Consider the following 18,518-nt stretch of genomic DNA (forward strand, 5'->3'; position numbering starts at 1 on the left):
GTCAAGTGTGGCAACAAGCAGCAGTCTTTTGTGTTGTGTTTTTTTCTTTTACTTCTTGTATTTGGCTTAAATATCAGAGACAGCAAAGCACAGATCTCTAAAAACTCCAGGACTGGCTAACCCAGTGAAATGTGACTTCTGTTTTATTTATCTCACTTGTAGCAATGTTGCAGGTTGTATGTTTACAATATTGAGGTGAGGAATATAAACACATACAAATATTGACTCAGCAATATTGACTAGCAATATACTGTCATGGTAAGTATTCATAAAGGAAGTCACTATTCTTCACTCCTGTTCTACTTACCTTGAGGTTATGTTGGTAATCAATACTGTGGAATTTGTTTAAGTGCAGATCATTTGTTAAGCTTTAATATCATGGTGTGGCTCTGTGTTACTTCACATCATCACCCATACACCTCCTTAGCTTTGCATCTTACGGAAGGTGCTGGCTTAGGCTACTCACAGGAGGAAGCCCTCCCTAAATGCAAGGCTAAGTACCTTGAAGTAGATGGTGTTCACCAACACCAACGTGGTGAGCTCCGTGATGGCGCCTTCTGGAATGACATCAGTGATGCGCTTCTCAGTTTTGTTGGCAATCCAGTCATTGATAATGGACCTCGAAAGTTCAGGATTTTCCTTGGAAGGAGAAAAGAGACTAATTAGCTGATCATTTCACTGCAGTTTTTGCCAATATGAATCCCAATCACTTCTGCCACTCTGACACAGCCTCCACAATCACAAAGTCCCCTAGCCCACATCTGGTCTATAATGAATATGTTTCGTACACTTTGCTGGAAGAAATGTTTCCTCCTCATAGCAACGATCGCGGAGGGGAAGGAGGAGGTGCCGCATAATACCTAGAGGTGGCGACCTTTGAAACGTAATGAACCAGGTTCACATCCCGGTCTTGACTCAACATCCTGTGGTTTGGGGCAAATCACTTCCTCTCCCTGTGCCTAAAAATGTGGCTGTAGAGAAATCCGTATATGAAGGCCAGGGCTGACATAAGATATGGGAAGTGATCATGGCCCTTGGAGAGGTGCCTGGTTCTGTTGAAGCGCGCTTGTCAGGTTTGTGCTTTAAAATAAATGCAGAGAATGTGGAATTAATTCGGAGACAGAAAGTGCGTAGGAAAGAGAAATGGAGGAGGAGATTGGAGAAACACCTGAGGAGGCTAAGATCACAAAATCACATTCATCCTTTCTTTTTTGTCCCCCATTTTATAGATTTTCCTTTATATTGCCCTCAGTCCCCATGTTGGTGTGGTCTCTTGTTCAAGAAATGAATAGAGCAAAGGGACTGGCTTTTTATTTGGACACTTTGGAATCCGATTCTGGTATAATTTTTCGGCTTGAATTCTTTATTGCTGAACCTCTTCTAGGGGCACTCCAACCAACCCCACCCTAATCTTATCACCTTTGATCCACTGATTTTCATTTTTGACTGTTTTGAATGCAAAATACATTGTGCCAAATAAAACCCTTGTTGTTGAGTCCATGGGGTCAGAGTGACAGAACAGTGGGTTATTGTTTCCTCAACAGTTGCCTTGTGTCTTTGTTTCCTTTGTAGTTTTTATTATAAAAGTTCAGTTGGAGCATTAATGGAGCCATAAGTGAGTTTTGAATATTCAGAGCTCTCTTTACAGTTTCTGATTTGTAAACGTAAATAATGTACCCAGAGTGGACCCTCAGGGGTACTGTGATCAAATCCACTATTCATCAATATGGCTGTGCCATTAGAAACATGCTTTTTGCTAAGAGGGAAAGGTTTCTAAAATGTTCTGTAAGGAGTGCATGCGGCAGGAGTGCAGCAATGTTCTAAGGTGTATTGAACCTTCTCACTTGTTCAATGTCCCTCTAGATTGCACCACATTCTCTGCAAGATTTGGCTGAATTATTGTGTCTGAAACTCTTTTACAAAGAATATGCGGGGTTTTTCAAGTACTAAGCATTGATTTTCTCGAGATTTGCTGATCTGCATGGTATGATCTTTTGGATCAGAGGCAATGAGTATGTATCATTGAATTACAAATGATCCTTCTGTAATCTTGTTGATTTAGAGCTCAAACTGAGTCTTAAGAGTACACCATGAAGCAGGTTATAAATCAGCGCCTACATGGCTGGGATGGGACCGACAGGGAATATGTTGGACCATTCGACTGTTACAAGTCCTGGTTCCAATGAGACAATGGCTGAAGAAGCATCTTGGTCGTATCTAACCTTTCCATGGGTCAGTGAGATTTAGGAGTTGATCAGGCCAGGCGAATGTACATTGGCAGCTCTGGAAGCGTCACTTGTTTTTTTTTTTACAGAGGAGAAGGGTCCAGCACAGTCTTGTTAAACTGGATCTTCTGAGTGGGCTGTGAACACAACTTTCCCATTACTTCACTGAAGATCCCTAGAAGCAGCTGCATCCCTGCCACCTGAAGGTGAGGCACTGGTACGAGTGTTGGTCCGGGCAGACATGTATCTATTGATGCCAGCGGTCGAGCATATTGGTACCATCGGGAGGATATTAAAACACTCTCAAGGATGAGCATTAAAACCATCCTAACACACAGCTTCAGAATCTCTGTTAGCTTCCCAATAAATCAGGGATTTGTACAACGCGTTACTCACCCGTGAGGGTCTCAAGGCGCTGCACCGGGGTGTGGGGGTATGCAGAACCATTTCAGTCGAAGACCCAGGTCTTGAGGGTCTTCTTGAAGGTGCTCAGGGAGAGAGCGCGTCTGATATCTGTTGGTAGCTCGTTCCGGGTTTTTGCTGCAATGTGGGAGAACAATATTCCTATTGCTCTGTGGATGCATGGTGTTTCAGCTAGTGTGAGGTTGGCAGATTGGAGGTTTCGTTTGGGCACATGGAATTTTATTTTGTCATTGAGGTATTTGGGTTCGGTGTTGTGCAGGCATGTGTAGGCTTGGGTCAGGATTTTGAAGGTGACTCTCTTCTCCACTGGAAGCCAGTGAAGTCTCCACAGGTGTTGGCTGATGTGTTCATGCCGTGGCATGCCGAGGACGAGTCTGGCCACGGTTTTCTATATCGTCTGGAGTTTGCGGAGTAGGGATGCCAGAGTAGAGAGCGTTTCCATAGTTGAGTTTGCTGGTGATGAGTGTGTGGGTGACTGTCTTCCTTGATTCAGGGGGATCCATTTGAAGGTCTTTCGAAGGATGCAGAGGGTGTTGAAGCAGCTGGAGGTGATGGTGTTGACCTGTCGGGTCATGGCGAGTGATGAACCGAGTACGATGCCGAGGTTTTTGGCATAGTCCGAGGGGGTGGGAGGGCTTCCTGGGGCGGTGGGCCACGAAGTGTAGTCCCATGCTGAAGGGATGGTTCCAAGGATGAGGACTTCTGTCTTTTCCGCGTTGAGTTTTAGGCAGCTGTTGGTTATCCAGACTGCGACATCTTGCATTGCTCTCTGGAAGTTGAGTTTTGCAGTGGCTGGGTCCCTGGTGAGGGAGAGGATAAGCTGGATGTTGTTGGTCTAGGAAACAATGTGGAGGCCGTGATGTCTGACGATGGCTTTGAGGGGGGCCATGTAGATGCTGAAAAGGGGCAGGCTTAGTGATGACCCCTGTGGGACTCTGCAGGTGATTTCAGTGGGGGCGGAGCGGAAGGGTGGTAGTCTGATTCTTTGGCTTCTTCTGGTGAGGAACGATCGGATCCAGTTCAGGGCAGTTCCTTGTATGCCGGCGTCGTGTAGTATGTGGGTTAGTGTGCTGTGAGAGACGGTGTCGAAAGCGGCAGACAGGTCGAGGATGATGAGGGCTGTAGAGTGGCCTTGATCCAGGAGGGCGCAGATGTCATCTGTTGCAGCGAGTAGGGCGGGCTCGGTGCTGTGGTTGCTTCGGAATCCGAATTGGGACGGGTCGAGGATGGCGTTCTCTTTGATGAATCATGTCAGTTCCCTGTTGAATGCTTTCTCTGCCACCTTGGCTGCGAAGGGGAGGAGCGAGATGGGCCGATAGTTCTTGAGTTTGGTGGGGTCACCGTGGACTTCTTGAGCAGGGGTCTGCCTTCTGCGCGCTTCCAGTTTGTGAGGGAAGGTGCCTGTTGTGAAGGTGGTGTTGATGGTCCATTGTAGTTCGGGTGCAATGGCGTCCGTGGCCCTGTGGTGGATGTGCGGGGGCAGGGGTCGGTGGGGGCCCCGGAGTGGATGCATTTCATGGTTATGGTGGTGTCCTCGGTCGTGATTGGTCTCCACTTGGAGATGGTGGGCTGGCTGGCGTCTCTGGAGGGCGGGTGGCCGGCTGCGGTGTCTAGTGGGTGGTCGACGAAGTTGTCATAGAATGTCCTGATCTTGAGGTGGAAGTAGGTTCAGAGCTTGTCGCAGAGGTCTTGGGACGGGGGATGTCTGTGGCTTCGCTGCGCGGGTTGGTGAAATCCTGGAAGACACTGAAGAGTTCCTTGAAGTTGGCGAGGATTTTGTTGTGGATGAAGTTCCTTTTGGTTGTTCTGATTTGGTTGTGGTAGTCCGTGATGGCGTGCTTGTAGGTGGAGTAGTTATCAGTAGTCTTGGTGTTCCTCCAATTTTTCTCCAGACGTCTTTGCTGTTTGCCGGGGTGGCGTAGCGGGGCGAGCATGTCCGTGCAGCTGGAGATCCAGATGTGGAGTCCTGTGGCTGCTATATTTGCGTCGGATGTCCAGGTGGGTTTGTCTAAGGTGAGGGCGGAGTTCAGTTGCTCATCGATAACCTTGCTCCAATTCCTTCTCGGGGGTGGTTTCGGTGCCTTGGGCTTGTTGACGGTGAAATGGACGCAGTGCTGGTCGGTCCATGGTGGTTGCATTGTGTGGCTACAGTGAACGTTGCTACCTGCCGTGAAGATGGGGTCAAGGGTGTGTCCTGCTCTGTGTGTGGGTGTGGTGATGCTGGCAAGGTTATCCCAGAGGATGGTGGAGTTGGGGTCGCTGGGGCTGTCGAGGTGGAAGTTAAAGTCTCTGATGAGTATGTAGTTTATTGATGTGATGGTGTGGGGTGCAATAAAGTCTGTGATGGCGGTGGTGAAGAGTGTCCGGGGACCAGGTGTCTGTAGATGAGGGTTCCTCGGAGTGTGGTGTTTGGGCTGGTCTGGATCTGGAAGTGAAGGTGTTCGGCGAGGGGAAGTTTTCGCTGGAGGTGGTGAGGCGGAGGGCACTCTTGTGTGCGATGGTGAGGTCCCCCCGGGCTGTTGGGGCGGTCCTTTCTCAGGATCTTATATACGTCTGGGATGGCGGCGTGGATGTCAGGGTCGGAGGTGGTGTTGGTCCAGGTCTCTTTGAAGAAGGCATTGTCGGGCTAGAGGGAGTCAAGCAGGTTCCAGATTTCCATGTCGTGTTTGTGCATGGAGTGCACATTGAGGAGGATGCATCTTGGTGTCGGGTCGGGGTTGGCGTCGGCGGTGTTGGAGGCCGGGGTGGTGGTGAAGGTCTGACGACAGTGGAGGCAGGTGAACTGGCCGTGGGTCGAGGTTGGCGAGGCCTGTTGGCAGTCTCTGTGTCTTTCGGGGTTGAGTGTGAGGAGGGCGTCGTCATCGTAGTGGTGGAAGGTCGCGGATCCAGTGTTCCTGGCGCTGGTCGGGTCGGGTCACGGACGGGTGCCTACGGCCTTGCCTTAGGCATGCCAGCGGCACGCCCACTGCGTGCGTCCGCTGCACAACTGCGCAGCTGCAGCCATTAAGTAGGGGAGAGGGCGGGACTGCAGGTAGGGAGGCAGAAGTGGGAGTGGTGTCGGGGGGAGGGTCTGCAGGGACCACAGCGTTGGGAAAGGCTGTATTCATTTTACTTTCCCCAAAAAGAAAGAAATAACCGGAGTGAGACCAAGAAATAAAACAATAAGGAGAAGCAAGTGAGCAGGGGGCGAGGGGGACACCTGGCGGGCAGGAGACTCGATCCCCTATGACGCTGTGATGGGCTGCCGACGCGAACCCTGAAGATGAGAGGGCTCTTGTGCTGAGGCAGTGTGGCGGTTAAAGCCAGACATGGATCTCATGGGTCATGGCTAGGGATCAGCAGCAAATAGCCAGTTACTATCTAGGAACAGTTTGAAGCAATCCTAAAACGCAGTAGTCTGTGCAGTCTGGAGGCATTTAGTGCAGCATGTTAGCCTTGACACTCTTTTTTTGGATGAAAAAGAGTAATATAATTGCCAGGTCTTGGGATATGCTGGAAGACAATCAGATGGCATGTCTACAAGTCATCACGGGGCGATACAGGAAGTGAGTTGAGATCAGCAGAGAAGAAGAAAAATGAAGAGGAAGAATGAGAAAAGACCAATGAAGAGAAAGATAGAGAGAATGAAGATGAAGATGAAATGGGACTGCCTGCACCTCATCTGCACATGATGTTCTCATTACTGCTAAGGCTCAGAGAGTAGTTAGGCGATCTAGAAAGCCAGCCCAAGCTTTCGGCTCATTACTGTATGGAAGCCAGGCATGACTTCAGCATGAGCAAAAATACATTTTACTCTTCCCTTATTTTTTCTTTCTTACATAGGGCCAACTTGACCCGCAGGTATTGTAGCACTTTAAATGAGCATCAGTTACATTACACAAGGACACATTTATTTTTGTGGCACGGGGAGATTAAGTGATTTGCCAGAATCACAGAATGTTGGACCAACGCAGAGATTCAAACCTGGTTCTCCAGTTCCAAAGTCGGAAGCTCTGGCCATTACACCTCATCCTCTCCAGTGGTCGGTTTGTTTGCGTATGTCTAACACTAATGATGGCATGTGAAACTTGAAGAAGCTAGTGCTAACTGATGAGGGAATTTAGAGAAAGGTGATTGTGATGACAGAGAAAGTGACTGCTGGGCATGGAGCTTCGTTGTTATAGCATAGGGTGAATGTCATGCCTAGGTTTCCTCAGGATGATGTCGGCCATCTTGAACAGGGGTACAAGTGATCTTAAACATGAGGTGAACAGAAATTCTGATGGCACTGATGTGTCTTGTCTTACAAGTTTGCGGCCTCAAGTTTTTTAGAGCAAATGTGTGTTCAGTCTAACAACTCAAGGAATTTGGCCACAAAACAGCAGACATTATTTGGTGTATTAATGCTGCCAGGAGGATTGTTGCTTTCGCTGGAACAGTCACCTCAAACACCTTTATCCTCATTTCTCAGCCCAAAAATCGTTTTATTCCATTTAGTATATCTGTCGTCAATGCTTGTCCTCCCATTTTATTTTCTTAGTAATATAACTCAGGAGTCACACTTACCCCCTCCAATATTGTCCTTACCCCGCTTTCACCTTTTATTATTTGTTTTACTTCTTTTACTTTTCTGGAGCGCCACTGTACCCGGGGACCTCAGCGCTCTTTATAATGTAACACAAAAGTACTGTCTCGCAATACTGGAAACATTAGAGGAACAATAATCAAAGTGAAAATGTACGGAGCTGAGATCTTTCATCAGGGACGGCCAAGGAGGTGAGAGAGAAATGGAGGAAGCGTTTGGACAAGGGGGCTGAGAGTTAGAGGGGAGAAGCAAAGAGGGGCTAGCTGAGGAGGGAAAGGCTAGCTGAGGAGGGAAAGGCGAGCTGGGGAGGGAATTGAAGAGGGGAAGGAAACAGAGAAAAGGAAGGAGTATCGGGAGATAGGGTCAGTCGGGGAGAGGAAAATGCAGAAAACAGTAAGCGAGGGAATAATTTGCGAGAAGCAAGGAGTGAGATCATCAAAACAGCAGGGTGGGAGGTGAGGAAGGGGATGAAAAGGTGCTGTAAGTAGATTGCAAGGGGGAAGGAAGGCAAGCGGAAAGGAGTTAGGATAACAAGCGAGGAACAGGAATGATAGAGATGGGGGACAGGAGGGACGAAGTAAGGAAGGGAGGTTGTAAAAGAAGAGGTGGACCAAGTAAAGAGGTGGGAAGGGGGGGGGGAAGTTGCACAAAGACAGGCGGTGGTAAGGGAGGGGAGGGGTGGTAGACAGTGGAGGGGGAGGGATGAGATGTGGTAGGGGGGACAGCTTCTAGGCCTGGGATTTAGAGTCTTACTTTGAAGTTGAGGGGCCAAAGTTTGGCTCCATAGACAATCTCACTGATTTCCTGGTAGGTCTGGTTGAAGCTCAGGGACTTGTCTCCGAAGAGGCGGTTGGCTGATGAAAGCTCTGAGGTCTTGTTAGCCTTGCGGTACAGACGGCAGTTAAGTTTTGCAAAGAAAAAGTGAATGTTGTCAGAGGCCTTCTCCGAAAGTGAGTCAAAGTGGAAAACCTATGCAGGCGACAAGAAGAGAAAAACAAACAACGGATTTCACAAACAGGCGCAGTTTTGGAGAACTTCACATTAGACCCATTTACTTATGTTCAACATCTGACACAGATGCTACCTCCCACGTCACCAGAGACGTCACTTGCAACCCCCCGGAATTCATAACTAGTATGAAACTAGTTTTCTTCTGCCTTAAAAGCAAACACCCCATGGTGCTTTTAGCTCTTAACTTTAGCTGCTAACTCGCCCTGTAAAAGACAATCTTAGACTACAACCTGTTCAATTTCATATGACATCTCTCACATCTTAAGAGATGTTATTTACAATATTTCTTAACTTGCAGCGTGAAGTGAGGACTCTTATACGTAAGGCTAGTCACTTGCTGGTGTTGTTAGCTCATAAGATGCTTCAGATCATATTTCAATCAGTAGGAGTCACATCTCATTCAGCCTTCTTGAGGTAATATCTCATTCAATAAAAGATCCTCTTTCACCTCTAAGTGATGCCTAATACAGTGAGAGACATCCTCAGTCTGTTTAAAGTGATAACTCATTCTGTATGAGACATCATAAGCCTGTACGACTTGAGACCTCATTAAGGGCCATATGTATCAAAGCAAAATGGGTTCGCAAACGCCGAAATTCGCAGAATTCCGGCGTTTGCGAACCCATTTTCGCTAAATGGTATGTATGAAACATTTTTGGTGCAAAATAAGGAATCGCTAAATTTGCCATTCCTTACTTTGCGATTGCATTTAAGGAATTGCAAATTTTGCGATTCCTTAAATGCAATGTATCAAGGGAAAAAACATTCTAATATGCCATTAAGGAATCGCAAATTACCACCAACTTCTAGTTGGTGGCAAGTTGCGAATTCTTTTAAAAAAGCATTTTTTTAAACATCAAAAGGTGCCATGTGACGCTCATACATGCCCTTAGGGCATGTATGTGCGCCAAATGCGCACACATGCCATTTTCAGGGGTGCAGCAGGGTGTTCTTGAGACACCCCTACACCCTTGAAAATATTCACAATTTGCGATTAGCAAATTGCTAATCGCAAATTTCCCCTTCATTCCTATGGGCCTCCTGGCCGATAGAAATGAATGGGAAATTTGCTAATCGCAATTTGCTAATCGCAATTTAGGAATTTTAAGGAATCGCTAAAAAGAAGCAATTTCCTACATACATACCATTTTGCGATTTCTAAATAGCGATTCCTTAAAAATCGCTATTTAGGAATCGCAAAACGGAATGTTGATACATATGGCCCTAAGTAAGAGAGCCTCTTCCTGCTTTATGTGAAGCCTCCTTCAAGAAGAGACACGCCTGGCATGTTTGAGGTGACACCTCGCTGAGTAAGAGACACTCTCAGTCTGCTTACGATGACACCTCGTTTAGTTAGAGACATCTTCAGCATGCATACAGTAGATGCCCCAGACCTATATTGCTGAGAAGATTGACCTCTGTGGACTGCACTCACCTCCATGAGCTCCTTCAGAGTGTTGTCACAAGCCCCCAGCTTGGTCATGGTGAAAGCTTGCGAGATGCTGAGCGGAGACAGGAAGACATTCTCATCGTTCTTCTTGGAGTCTGCCAGGAGCTTGTAGAAACTGACAGCAAATTTGGAGTTCGCCTTAGACAGCTCCCAGATACGGGGGTTGGTGGCATCTGGGAGTTTCTCCTGTTTTTCAGGCTCAGCTTCCTGGAGCTTCTTCTCGGGGTTACGGTAGACACACATGGGGTTCACTGGGATGTCTTTGAGCTTGGCCACGCAGATGTCAGGGTACTCTTCCTGGGACGTCACCTCGCACCAAATGGTGGCGAGCAGTACGAGAAGGAGACGCATCCTGAATTCAGGAAGGGAAACATCTACATCAGATATCCAAACATTGTTAAATTTATAGGATACTAGATTTCAAAGCGCAAAGCATCAAAATGGTCATAGAATGGTCCATCATTAAAAGCCATTCTCTCTAAGGTGCATCATATTGACCAATCAGACAGTGTTCAGACTACCTAAATATGGCTACTTTGTTTTGGTTTGTACTCCAATCTCTGACACAGCAATGCAATGTATAGATTCAGAAAGATATGGAGTTGAACAAGGCCATCTTCTCACGGGAATTGTACAATGTAGGATGAGGATCTGTCACTGTAAACACCCAAGTGTAGATCATGATCACCCATGAAGGTATTACTGCTACAGAATCAACTAGGCCACCACATGCTCGATGGAAGGTGGTAACTTCACCTGGTGATACTACATCTAGTGGCAGAAAAAAAGTCAGTTTGAGCCCTACAACCAGTGCTTAGTTTGTGAAAAACATAAGTGGCAGGACCCTAGTCAGGAGCCCTCAGCAACTTGCCCTACCTATTGGCTCTGCCATCTCTGCCAATGACAGTGCCAACACAACTACTAAGCATCACACTCCTACAAGTGTGACTATTCAGACTATTCCAGGCCCCCTACGCAATGAGAATGGCTTGGGCGGCAGCTATTAGCCATTTTTCATGTGTATTGAATTGATAGACAGCTGTTGTTGGGCTTATCGTTAAATTCGACAGACAGCAACACTGTTAGAAATGGGGACCTCTACTTGGAAGGTAGCAACGCTGTCCAAGTAGGGATCCTTCTTCCTAGTCAGGATAAGGGGGATAAACTACTGAAATAACCCCTGATCACCCCCTTGGTAGCTTGGCATGAGCAGTCAGGCTTATCTCAGAAGCAGTGTATGAAGCATTTTCACATAATCAACAGCAATACAGTGAAAACACTACAAAAGGACACCACACCTGTTTTAGAAAAATAACCAATAATTATCTGTGTAAAACAAGACCAAAACAATAAAAATCCAACATACAATAATCAAAATATGCACTTTGCAAGAATAACCTTAGAAATGCAGTGTCTTGAAGTCGGTAGCTCTGTCCGGTGCTACTGTGGTGCTGAAAACAACCAAATCCAACAGTTTTGGTCGACCACTTTGGTGCAGACCGGCATCGGTGTCAGAAGACTTGTAAACAGTACCTTTTGTTCCGGATGATCGCGGCAGTGGGGGCTGGAGGTGGCGGTCGTCAAGGCTGTGGTGTGAAGCAGAGAGGTGCGGCATGCTGTGCCCTCAGGTCGCAGTGCAGGCAGCGACTCGGTGGTGGTCATCCAGGGGCGTCGGTGGGACCAGGGCTGCGGTGCAAAGCGGGGCGTCGCTCGTCGTGGTGCTGATGGTCACGGTGCAAGCAGTGGCATCCGTCGAAGATTGGTGGTCGATGGGGCTGGCGTTTGTGGTACGCGGCTGCAGTGTGGGACGGGGCAGTGCCTCGTGTAGATTACGAGCAGTGCCCCCAGATGCCGGTGCAGACCATGGTGGCAATGTCCACTGGCAATAGCGTTGTCTGTGAGACCAGGACAGTGGAGTACAGTGAGACGGTGCGCAGTGTGGTGCCCACAGGTCCGGGCTCAGTGACAGAGAGGCAGTCGTCGTCATCAGTGAGACCAGGCTTGTGGTGCGGCAGTGCGACAGTGCCCGCTGCAGTGCCTTCAGGTCACGGAACCACCGGCGTTCTTGGTGCCAGTGTCGGGTTGCAGTTTCCATCTGTGGCTACTGAGACATGCTGTCCCAGATGCAGTACCCAGAGGAAGGTGAAGTCTTTGCTGTCCTGGAGACTTCTTGTACAAGGGCAAAGCTTTGCCTCAAGCCCTTGGAGAAACGCAAACAAAGAAGTTGCAGAAAGTTCAGAACAGTCCTTTCCCTGCCAAGACAGCAGTAGCTACTGCAGGCCAACACAGCAAAGTGGTAGCTCCTCCTCACAGCTTCTCCAGCTCTTCTTCTTGGTATGTTTCTAAGTCCAAAAGAGTTCTAAAGTTCTAGGGTCTGTGACCCAATATTTATAGCATATTCCCCTTTGTTCTCATGTGGCAAAGAGTGTGTGTGCCTTGTCCAAACTAGTTCTGTCCTCTCTGGCCCAGCTTCCTGGCAGGAGGTGGAAACAGCATTGTGTAGGGCAGACCAGGCCTATTCAGGTGCAAAGAAATCTCCTCCCACTACTCTAAATGCAGACCAGGTCTATTCAGCCAGCCCTGTCTCGTCCAGAAAAGGCAGGACACACCTCGACCCCCCATGGCTGTCTACAGTGAATGCACATCCCCAGCCCCTGTCACTCTAAAGTCAGATAGTCGATCCACAACCCAGCAGAGGCACGCAGGATGGTTCAGCAAGAAAATACTCACTTTCTAAAAGTGGTATTTTCAAACACCCAGCCTAAAAATCATCTTTACTAAAACATGCATTTTTAAATTCTGAGTTCAGGCATACTAAACTCAATTTCTCTATCTTGTCCCAATGGGAAATTATACTTGTAAGATGTTAAAAAGTATCCCCCATTCTATCCTATAGGGCACATAGACTTTCAATAGTAAAAAACGAAATACACTGTAGTTTACTACCAGGACATGTCACACACACAAGTGCATGTTCTACATTTCACATACAATTCACTCTGCCCATAGGGGTACCCTGGGCCTACCTTAGGGGTGACATACATGTAATAAAAGAGAAGGTTAGGGATTGGCGTGGGTGCACTTGCCAAGTCGACATGGCAGTAAAAACTGCATGCAGACACTGCAATGGCAGGTCTAAGATACATTTACAGGGCTACTTCTGTGGGTGGCACAATCAGTGCTGCAGGCCCACAAGTAGAATTGGATTTACAGGCCCTGGCACTCTCAGTGCACTTTACTAGGGACTTACCAGGAAATCAAACATGCCAATCATGGAAACACCAATCCATAACATCATTTACAATTGGAGCACTTGCACTTTAATTGGAGCACTTGCACTTTAACACTGAACAGAAGTTGGAAAGTGCGCACAGACACTAAACCAGCGTCAAAAACAGGAGGTCAGAAAGCAGAAAGACACGGGAAACATGCCAAAAGATGCCAGGTCCAACAGACACCATATGGCATACATTAAACACACTGCACCAGAGCACACTCGATCACTATATCTATAATTCAATAGAAACTTATTTCAAATGACAAAAAATTGTGGGAAGAACTCCTTCGTAATGAGTTTGCAATAAGTCCTTGGTCCAATGTCCTGAAAATCCGACTTCAATAAGTACTTCAGCCACACTCCCAAATCAGGTCTTGTCATTTTTATTTCCAAAATGACTTAGAATGTCAGAAGATGTGCAGACCGAATAGCAAACCCATGTGTTGTGTATTTGTATACCATATGGCATACTGTCATAAGTGTCAATGTTGAGCACCCGAAACCACCGGCTCAAATAAGCACTGCTTACAACAGGTATTGGAAGGTGGAACAGGATTCTGTCTAAATGATCAGGCAAATGGATGGAGTCTATGTGGATTCCAGCTACTCCTCTCCCAATTCTTGTACCACAATCGAGCTGAATGATGGAGTAGCCAAATGGAAGGAGGAAGTCTGTATTATAGCGTGAGGCTTCCTTAAGCCACATTTCTGTCATGAGCAGTAGGTCAAGGTTGTAATGGACAATGACATCCGCTACTTCTAATTGATGTTAAACATTAGATCTGCACAGGAGCGGAAGGCATGAAAGAGCTCTCAACTTTGTTTGGAGACTGGAATAGGGATTGAGTCAAACATGATCGAAATGATGTTATTCTTTGTGACTAACAGTAAGGCATGAGACTAACTTTGTATAGAAATGATGAGAAGGTGAGAGTTGCATGCCGTCTACCTTCAGTGCCAATTAGGCACAGGTTAAAGGAGAAGAACAGGGGTGAGATGATCAGCTAACGTTCCAGTGAAGAGATCAGGGGAGGGATTAGAGGTAGTCCTTCTGTAGCGCTGGGTACAAAGCCAAAGATCATCCTGGCGAAGAGGCAGTAAATAAAGAAGGGGCGAGGTGGGAGAATGACTGAATAAGGAAGAGTGGGATTCAGAGGGACATGTATTAGGAGTGGTAAATAATTTCTTTTTAGATTTGTTGTATACACATTTACGTTGTGGATATCCTACAAATCTGGCACAGATTCCACCTTCAATTCTATTCAGTATTATTAGGTATATTTAACAGAATGCACTACATTATACAAATAGCAGCATACACAGTTAGTTATGTTATGTTATGTTTCAAGAATATTACATTTAAATACAGAGCAGCCAATTGAGACACTCAAGGACAAAAACACCTCAAATGGATTTCTTCTTGTAATTGACAAGATCAAAAAGGACTGTTTCTGGAATTAAACACTCCTATAGTGGACCACAAATTATTACTTGCTACCTCTCTCTTTCCGTAACTGAATGTTAGTCGTGATTGTTCTTCCTGGTTGAGGCTAAATTGTTAATTTTGAGAATCTGCATTCTGTAAATCAACGCAGCTTGGGTTGAAGACAGCTTCAGTGCACATGTCGGTTTGGCTGTCCTGAGGCGGCAGGCCAAACCCACATGCGCAGTGACCACAGTGCCCACCACTACCCCTTTGTGACTGCCTATGCGATGGCCCGGCCCCCAAGAATCGCCTTGGAGAGAAAAATAAAAGATTAATAAGCCTGCCTTATTATCATTTTATTTTTAAAAATTTGCAGTTGCGGGAGCTTGACTTTCACATGCCAGCAGAATGCCCGCTGCACGTCCGCGCCATGGTTTTGTTTAAATTGAGCGGGCAGTGTGGCTGTGTGGCCAGTCTGCTCCATCTTACAGAGACTCTCTTTTTTTGTTCGCTGCTCTCTGCTTTTTTTGTTGTTGTTTGTTTTTATATAATTCAGGTCACAGCTATGCAGGTAGTGGGCAGAAAAGGAACAGCCTGGAAGGGGGTGCGAGGACTAAAAGTCACAGGCAGCGAAAAGAAAAAGGAAATAGTGTGGTTCCAGCAGTGAATTTTCCATGGACCTGGCTGATCTCATGTTTTGTCAGCACAAATCTATCCTGGTATTTGCCACATACTGTGCGAACGCACTGCTTCCATGAAAATACCACCTCTACAGGCAATGACTTTGAGGTGCGTCTTAGTTACAAAGTACCTAATGGAGGTGCACATAGGCTGCTGAACACATTCACAAGTAAACAAGTACTCAAAATCCACAAACAGGACCTTCATGGGATCTGTTTTCTATCGAACTCCCAGAAAATCGAACATCCAGACGCCCACTCATAGAATTGGCCTTCAAGGGGAAAACAAACAACCCTATTAAACATTCACAAGATGGGCCTTTAATAGCAAACAAACACTCTGATAAATAGTCACAGGTTAGACCTCCGATAGAAAAAGCAACTTCCCAATGCACATTCACAGGATGAGCCTTTAATGGCAAAAACACACACCTAATGCACAGTCACAAGATGGGCCTCAAAAGTAACAAGCATTTACAATGCAATAGGTCTCGCAGCATTAAAGTTTGAGTTACTGGCATTGTAAATGACAATGTTTTGCATTCATTTTTTTTTATTTGCAATTGGTATATAAACATTGTTTGTGAATGGTTAGCTGTTGCTTATGCTGAGCAAAGTTGGAAGTAATATAGAGTGCTAGTCTTCCTTGTTATAAGCATGCTGATTTAAAGCGCTCTTATACCTGTGGGTAAAGTTTGCGCTATATAAAAGTGAAAACGAATAAACAAGCTCTCAATTGACACGGTCGGGGTATAGTGCCCACCAAGTGCCTCTCGGGTTTAAACAAGCATCGGCATACAAATAGAAGACGCTGACCAGTATGGGGTTGTTTGCTCTCCCCCACGCCCCAGTGACACACTCAGGAGTGACCCCTCAGTAATGACACACCCAGTCGTGATACATCCAGGAGTGATAACCTCAGGAGAGAAACACAGGACTGACAAACTTAAGAGTGAAACGCCCAGGAGTGACAAACTCTTGAGTGTAAGTACAGGGGCCCCTGTCCCTGCAGGCTGGACTCATTAAGATGTGACCTAACGGTTAGAGCATACGACCTCGAAGCTGGGTAACCAGGATCGAGTCGCTGCTGCTCAACCTCTTGTGATTCTGGGCAAATCACTTCATCTCCCAGCGTCTAACAAAACATGGATGTGCCCGTCTGGAACAGCTGGTGCTCATGTAAAGCGCCCTGATAACTCCGGGTCGAGTTCGAGCTATATAAAACTGCAGAATAAACAAGAAATAAGATGCAATGCACTCTGACCAGAAGGATGCAATTTGCGTGGGGAATTTGACAATTCCGGGTTTAACCAAGAACTTACCATCACGACAGGAAGGTGAGGCAGTTACAGTGGCAAGGCAGATTTGTGGCACCACACATTTGGCCTTAAAACTCTTTCTGACGTGTATTGCATTCATATCAAACTGGTAAGTTAACGTTATTCCCCCTACGGCCTTTGAATGTGTCAGACAAATTGCATGTACGTGGGGCAGGTGTGGAAATGTTGCATCACTTTAAAAAAGACCTGTATGTGCGATAACACGCCTAAATGCGCGTGAGAGCTTATCTCGTCTTCTTCCCCGTGCAGGGCACGAAAGGTAATGCCTTCTACGCAGCTGGTTTTGGTTCTTATGCAGTGCCTCGCTGGCTGCAAAGCAAATGGGTGAGCATGAGCAATGTCAAGGGGTGGGTGCACTGGTTGTGAGTGTCCTATATGCCATGGCCTAGTACCGAGGAGCGCCATTTCCAGCTAACCAGCGAGTTATTGGAGATGAAATACCTCGCGCAGTAACCATTACTTCCATTAGAAACACATAAAAACCCATTTCTTACTGCTCAGCGATTTCACAATTAGTTTCCCGGGTAACCGTTATGGCAGCTAATGCCATTTCGAAGACGGACTTCAGCCAGTCGGCCTCAGAGATTATTTATTAGCCCTTGTTCTCGAGTCAGGTCTCATGCAGTGTTTTAAGCGAGTTAGAATTACGGGAAACTCTGCATTAGTTTCCAAAGAAATAGCTAATTTTTAAGGCAGTAGCATGAAGAACCGCTAACGTCAAATGACAGTGTTTTAGTAAAGGCCGCCTTGCCAAAGGACTCTCTCAATGCTCAGCTGACTTTGTTTACCCTAGTGTTACCATTTCACAAACTTTATTTACCCCGCCAATTTAACTGCAGATTTGTGACATGAAAAATCGTAAAGCCCTTCAGTGTGGATCTCGGTTTTCTGGCTAGCAAAAGAAACGTGGTAATAATTAATTTTACACTTCTGGGGTTCTCAACACCGGGGTTTGATGATAAACACTCCTAAATTCCGTTTACCAGCCTCTGGTGCCGTCATTTAAGTTGGTATGGGCACATGAAGTCCAGGGTTTCAGAGAAGTATGCAATGCAGCATCTAGATGTCATTTGCATTACCACACAGCAGGGGGCTGCAGCAACTGCAATTCTGAGCAGAAACCAACTCACCTCCTACTTACTCTATAATGTGAGCAATGAACAGAAAAACAGTCTTAAATTAGAGCGCATCCGCCGATTCTATGGGGCTGGTGCACTGTTCACCCATTAGTGCTGAATGTCGATATGACATCAAATGTGCATGAGACACGGAGTACACAGAAGAGACAGCCCGGTGTGTGCAGCTGTCCTTCATTCAGCCAGCCTCCAGAGTCAGGGCAGGGCTGTCTGCAGATGCCACTCACTCTGCGGCCCGGGCAACCCTCCCTCCTCGCCGTGATCTCACAGCTCCCGCCATGTGGGAAGAGGCGGTACATCCCAGCCACCACGCAGATTATTGGATTGTGAGCGCCGAAGGTTTTGCACGAGGCTGGCAGAGGATGCCCTCGAGGGAGGGAGTCCCACGGGCTGGCCTCCTGCCAAGCCCGGTACCCTTTACAATCACAGGAAGTTTTCAAAGCCATCGTGAGACTTATTTTTAACAGCGCTAGCAATACTAAACTAACCGATGCTTAAGGGCAGGCAGCGAGAGGCTGTTACCAGGCAGTTCTGTAAAAAGACGGCACAGGTTTTCTAAATGTACGTTAATGGCTTCGCAGAGGAGGTCCGCGAGGTTTGGAAACAAGAGCAAGAAGACACAATTTAAAACAAGCCTCACATCGTTACCCCCCCGGGATCTTCATGGCGGCAGCCGTGGTGCATGGAGCTCCCTGGATCGCAGGCCGCGAAACTGAAAGCGCGGTGGGAGCGCACGAGACACCGTCGCCGTGAGCATGCACATTGGCTGTCCCGGCGCAAGCTCCAAGTCTGAATTGGAGACTGACTCACGCGCGCGACCAAATCCCATTGACAATGCTGAGCGCGTGGCCATCTCTTGTCTCTCCCATTGACAATGCTGTGCGCGTGGCCATCTCTTGTCTCCACTCGTTGTCGGCTGAGCCGACGACTATAGTTCTCGCAGCGAGAAGGCGCTTCGCGCGCTTTTCGCAGGCGAGACCTAAAAA

General features: G+C 47.0%; 1 protein-coding gene across 1 annotated transcript in view; it reads right to left on the reverse strand.

Moving 5' to 3' along the window:
- SERPINC1 (serpin family C member 1) overlaps positions 1-18,518 on the reverse strand; it is a 49,946-nt gene that overhangs the window by 20,665 nt on the left and 10,763 nt on the right. Inside the window, exons 2-4 of the mRNA XM_078641651.1 lie at positions 9,659-10,025; positions 7,966-8,181; positions 502-639 (exon numbers count right to left, since the gene is read on the reverse strand). Coding sequence (XP_078497777.1) covers positions 502-639; positions 7,966-8,181; positions 9,659-10,024 — 720 coding nt within the window. The 5' untranslated portion in view covers position 10,025. The remainder of the gene's footprint in view (positions 1-501; positions 640-7,965; positions 8,182-9,658; positions 10,026-18,518) is intronic.

This window comes from Lissotriton helveticus, chromosome 1_1 (genome assembly GCF_964261635.1).
Source record: "Lissotriton helveticus chromosome 1_1, aLisHel1.1, whole genome shotgun sequence".
Lineage (NCBI taxonomy): Eukaryota > Metazoa > Chordata > Amphibia > Caudata > Salamandridae > Lissotriton > Lissotriton helveticus.